Source organism: Pelobates fuscus, chromosome 1 (assembly GCF_036172605.1).
Source record: "Pelobates fuscus isolate aPelFus1 chromosome 1, aPelFus1.pri, whole genome shotgun sequence".
Classification (NCBI taxonomy): domain Eukaryota; kingdom Metazoa; phylum Chordata; class Amphibia; order Anura; family Pelobatidae; genus Pelobates; species Pelobates fuscus.
Window position 1 is genome coordinate 489856106 of NC_086317.1, and position 6000 is coordinate 489862105.

The 6000-nt window shown below is 50.9% G+C and overlaps 1 protein-coding gene across 1 annotated transcript in view; it reads right to left on the bottom strand.

Annotated features, from left to right (window-relative positions):
* The window catches only part of LOC134573379 (polyunsaturated fatty acid lipoxygenase ALOX15B-like), a 57322-nt gene extending 55208 nt beyond the window's left edge, over window positions 1–2114 (bottom strand). Inside the window, exon 1 of the mRNA XM_063433113.1 lies at window positions 1893–2114. Within this exon, the coding sequence (XP_063289183.1) occupies window positions 1893–2039 (147 nt within the window). The 5' untranslated portion in view covers window positions 2040–2114. The remainder of the gene's footprint in view (window positions 1–1892) is intronic.
* Between the last annotated feature and the right edge of the window lie 3886 nt (window positions 2115–6000).

Here is a 6000-nt window from a genome sequence, read left to right on the forward strand (position 1 = left end):
ATGATGTCACCCACACTGCCTGGTGTAAGTGAATGGATGATGTCACCCACACTGCCTGGTGTAAGTGAATGAATGATGTCACCCACACTGCCTGGTGTAAGTGAATGAATGATGTCACCCACACTGCCTGGTGTAAGTGAATGAATGATGTCACCCACACTGCCTGGTGTAAGTGAATGGATGATGTCACCCACACTGCCTGGTGCAAGTGAATGCATGATGTCACCCACACTGCCTGGTGTAAGTGAATGGATGATGTCACCCACACTGCCTGGTGTAAGTGAATGAATTATGTCACCCACACTGCCTGGTGTAAGTGAATGAATGATGTCACCCACACTGCCTGGTGTAAGTGAATGGATGATGTCACCCACACTGCCTGGTGTAAGTGAATGCATGATGTCACCCACACTGCCTGGTGTAAGTGAATGGATGATGTCACCCACACTGCCTGGTGTAAGTGAATGGATGATGTCACCCACACTGCCTGGTGTAAGTGAATGGATGATGTCACCCACACTGCCTGGTGTAAGTGAATGGATGATGTCACCCACACTGCCTGGTGTAAGTGAATGAATGATGTCACCCACACTGCCTGGTGTAAGTGAATGAATGATGTCACCCACACTGCCTGGTGTAAGTGAATGCATGATGTCACCCACACTGCCTGGTGTAAGTGAATGGATGATGTCACCTACACTGCCTGGTGTAAGTGAATGAATGATGTCACCCACACTGCCTGGTGTAAGTGAATGGATGATGTCACCCACACTGCCTGGTGTAAGTGAATGAATGATGTCACCCACACTGCCTGGTGTAAGTGAATGAATGATGTCACCCACACTGCCTGGTGTAAGTGAATGAATTATGTCACCCACACTGCCTGGTGTAAGTGAATGGATGATGTCACCCACACTGCTGGTGTAAGTGAATGCATGATGTCACCCGCACTGCCTGGTGTAAGTGAATGGATGATGTCACCCACACTGCCTGGTGTAAGTGAATGCATGATGTCACCCACACTGCCTGGTGTAAGTGAATGGATGATGTCACCCACACTGCCTGGTGTAAGTGAATGGATGATGTCACCCACACTGCCTGGTGTAAGTGAATGAATGATGTCACCCACACTGCCTGGTGTAAGTGAATGGATGATGTCTCCCACACTGCCTGGTGTAAGTGAATGAATGATGTCACACTGCAATACAGAGTACTCACTAAACTGAGAATTCAAGGTGAACTCAAGTAAATTTTATATTTAAAGTTAAAATCCTCCAAGTGACACAAGATTGGCTGCTCCTGCCTTAAATATTCAATTCTCATATAATGTTCTCTTTAGTAGTGAGTAACCCTGTTAGTCTCTTCTGTGGATAAAGGGGGGGGGGCTCTTGCAAGCTCTACTAAGATCTATCCTCTATGAGCACGAATGTATTCATTGGGGAATATCCACTAAACAGTGATATATCAGTTTAAAGGTACCAACTAATCAAAAGATATTCCTCACTTGCACGCTTAGTATTGCGATTTGGCAATGATTGCTGGTAATTTGCTCTGTCCATTCTGTAATCTATCATTTTGTATTCATTGATTTCTAGCCGTATGCTAAAATAATTGTGTCGTTAGCAGAAAAATTAAAAAATTCCAGATTATCAAGTATGTATTTGGCCAGTTTATTTGTTTATTTCACGTATTTGCGAATTAGTTAATCATCTGACATGGGTCTAATAATATAAAATAATAAGCATCAAAAAGGCTCCTAAAAAGAAAACACGAAATACAGGTTCTATAAAATGTCTAAATCTTTGTCTCTCACATTTAATGTCTGTCTTTCCTTTACATATTTTGTCACTAATTCTTAAAAACTGATCCATTGCCCCATTGGAAGTACTCACAGCTCCTGGGGTAAAATCCTTCAGCCAGGGTATCAGGTGATGTTTAGGGGTCTCTCCGTTAACCCCCACAAGAACGATGTAGATGAAATTGATGGTTCCAGCAGACAGTTCGTCCCCCGTGGCCACTTTTATTTTGTAGTTAAACATTTGTTACAGAGTAATTGTTGCAGTTCAGGATGGATGTATCAGTGAGACGCTCAGAGTGTGTGATATTGGGATTGTTAGAACACTTATTTTATAACTAGTGGGTGTCAATACAAAGTACCAGCCCTTTCCATTTTACAGGAAATATGTCAAACCAGAGATTGTGCAATAATTTGCAATATATAAAAACCTGTGACAATTTAACAGTGGGATTATGCTAGATTGCTGAAACACATAGAGCTTCAGCCCAAAGGAATTCTCGATGACTCATACACTGACAGAAAGCCCATGTCAGGACATATCCCTGCCTTTCTATGCCTCTTCCTCTCTTCCCAGGAGCATCAAGGCCCTGGGGAGATAGCGCAGCTAAGCGGACAAGGGCACATGTAGGAGTGTGGGGATAGATGCATGGGATTGGTTGGGAAAGAGTCTGTGGGTGGGATTATGTTCTGTGTAAGACAGTGTGGGGGAGGTCTTACCTCAGTGCCACTTGGGATTCGGGCCAGCAAACAGATTCCTGTCCTCCTGCTCCTGTTTGCCTGGGCCTGCAGATTTACATAGCTTGATGGTTGAGGCTTTCTGGCTTCCCTCAGGGCTGCTGCAGCGTGGATGGTGGCCGGCACCTGTGGGAACAATTGGCAGACATTAATGAGGTATGGCTACCGGTGTGGGCCCCCCCCACGGCCTACCTCCCCCTGGAGCGCCCCCTGTGGTCTCCCATGCTGCCTCCCATGCGGTCCCTGCCCCTGGGGGCCGCACCAGCACTGGCAGGCGTTCCCACCCGCCTGCCAGGCTCTCCCCTGATCGTCCTCCTCGGGCGGAGCCCGGGCCCGAGGCATCAACAGGAACGCGTGTCTGGGGCTCCAGACACGCGGCCTACCAACAGGGGCCGGGATTTGAGGCTTTCTGCGGCCGCGCGCGTGGCATGGCCTTCTGCCACAAGGCCTGCCACTGCCGCGCGGCCTGCAGCCTCCTTTGCCGCCCGGCCTGGTACTCCCAGGCCGGGGATGGGGCCTCCTACTGCTGCGCGGCCTGCTGTGTCCACAGCCGCGCGGGCCCTCACTGCAAGCCGGGGATGTGGCCTGCTACTGCTGCGCGGCCTCCTGGGGCGTCTGCCGCGCGAAACACACATGGGCCCCCTACCACACCATCCGCCCCGGCCGCCAGCGCTGGATTGCGGGCCGGGGGCGGTGGGTGGCGGATTCAGCTCTCCGGGCGGCGGGCGGCCGTCCAGCACCAGTCCAGGTCCCCCCGCAGCCGGCGGGGGGTTGGGGCGGTGAGTAGGCCCCCGCGGGCCACGCAGGGTACCTTAGTACCGCCGTTTGGGATTGGGGGGGGTCTCTTTGCCCATCGGGAGCCTCCTCTGCCAGTGAGGAAGGCTCCCAGGGCTGTCTCCCCTTCTTCTTCTGCCAGGGGACCCAGCTTTCCCTTTCTTGGGCCCCCTGGTTCCCCCTCCTCTTCCCCATTTTCTGCTTCCTCCCCTCCCCCCCTCTCCTCTAGTGGGCCTGCCCTCTCCCCTCCTTTTTCCCTCTCCTATGTTTTTTTCCCCCTCCCCTGGGTCTCCATTCCCTTTCTGTCTACCCCCCTATGTTCTCCCCCCTCTCTCTAGCCTGGCCCCCCTCCCCCCTCTATCTAGCCTGGTCCCCCTCCCCCCCCCCTGCAGGTCACTTACCTCGGCCATCTCCTCTGGGGCGTGGGCTCTCCTCTTCTCCACTGCTCTCTCCTCTAGACTCTGCTGCAGTTCGTGGACCCGTCCAGCAGGTGGCGCCTGGATTACAGCTGTTGTCTTCTGTGGATGCTGGTACTGCTGTTTCGTTGCCTCGTCCTTCTGCGTCTGGTGAGTACTTTCCCCCCTCTTTTAGCGCTTCGCGTGCATACGTTGTTCCTTCTTTGTTCAGTCTAGTCCTCCTAGCACAGTAAAATAAAATAAAAAATTACAAAAATAAATAAATAAATAAAAAAATAAAAAAAAAATAATAAAAAAAATTAATAAAAAAAAAAAAAAAGTAATTTGCAGTACAAAAATGAATTGTGTCAATTACCGCATGGAATGAATTAAACGACAAACAAATAACAAAACATACAACCGTGATTAAACTGTCAAGTACAAGGTGGTGAATAATAAAAAAAAAAAAAAATATATAAAAAAAAAATATGCGTGTATGTATGTGTATGTGTATGTATGTATGTATATATGTATATATATATATATGTATATGTATGTATATATATGTATATATATGTGTATATATATATATATATATATATATATATGAACAAAGAAAGTTTGCGTACGAGGACAGCGCTTTCCCGCCCTTAGTTTTCAGTATGGCTCATTTGTTTAGGTACACTTTCCTGCAGCGTCTGGCGTAGCGGATAGCGCCGGCGGTGCCTCCCAGGTTCCCGTGACTCTGGGTGTTGCTGAGCTAATACGGCCTGCTTGGCTTGCGCGCACTGCTAGGGAGCATATGGGGGAAGGGGCTTTTATTGCAGGTATGTTCCCTCCTGCCACGGGGGTCCCTTGGCTAAGAGGGACATTAGGGGCTCCGGGAGGGTCATGGGGAGCATGCTGTGGTCGGTTACACCCCAGGGTGCATATTCGGTTGCACCCCGTGTTCTGGATAGCGTGGTCGGGGTGAGGGCTCCACGGGAATGTGCTGCGTGGTTCTGCGATCAGGACGCTCTCGGGACACGTATCGTCCCTGGGAGGCGCGTTTTACACATTCGTCCGGAGTTGGCAGTGCGCCCCTTCTTGGCCGGGGACCGGATGGGCTTTCGGCCTCTGGTTTTGCTTGGGGCTCGCCTGGCGCCTCAGCACGGTGCGTTTTCGATCCCTCTGCAATCTGTCGGGATGGGGGACATGGGTGCTCTCGGTGTGTGTCCCTCGGTCCATGTGTGAGCTCCATTGGGTGGTGTGGGTCCAGTTTCCCAAGACCGCTTGATAGGCTTACTTCCCGATCGTTTAGTTTGCCCCTGAAGTCTGCTCTGCTGGTCCCCCCTTTGGGATCTGGTGCCCGTGGGGGACCGGGGTCGATATCGCTGGTTTCCTTATTTACTCTGTTGTCGTTTCCTTCCATGGGCTGGGTTTTGTGTGTGAGGGGCTGCCTTGCTGCCGAAGGTGGCTGTGGGATCGGTTTTCCGGCTACTGCCGGCTCGCCCCGTCGGGTTATTGTTTCCAGGCTGTGTTTCTGATGGTCCGGTTTGGGTAGTTGTGTGCCTCCGCGTGCGTTGCTCCCGATGTCGCTTATGTGTTGGACCATCAGTGTCGCATGTCCGCGCTCTGCTGCTGCAGTGTTTTTCTTGGGGTAGTGTTTTGGAGTTTCGGAGTTCCGTGGCCCAGGCCTTATCCGTGGGTTGGAATACGTGCTGTAGTCTCCTGGATGGTGGGATCGATTCCTGCAAGGGGGACGTCAGTTGCCCCTGACTGCGGTTTGGGACGTCAGGCGGGAAGCATTGGTGGTTGATCGGGGGCAGTGCAGGGTTCCGTCATTTGCCTGTTTTCATTGGGAGTGCTGTTACGTCCCTTGGATTATTCAGCCTCCTCACCCTGTTTGGTTCTCGGAGATGGGTTTTCGCCCCCGCTTCTGTTCAATTGGGGTGTTTCGCTTGGGGCTCAAATTCCTGGATGAGGATTGTGGGGAATTCGGGGGGCATTTATTTTGGTCGTTACTTACCTCTCCTGCAGCTCCTGTCAGCTCTCTCCTCCTCCACGCCGTCCGGTCAGCACCTCGGTCAGCTCCCAGTAGAGCTGACCGGACGGCGAGGAGGAGAGAGCTGACAGGAGCTGCAGGAGAGGTAAGTAACGCTCTGACAGCCCCCCTCTCCCCCCCACTGAACTACCAATGCCACTGGACCACCAGGGAGTAAGAGCCCCCTTCCATGACCAGCTAGCAAACAGGGAGGTGGGGACGAAAAAAATTATAATAATAATAATAAAAAAAAAAAAAATAATATTAAAAAATAA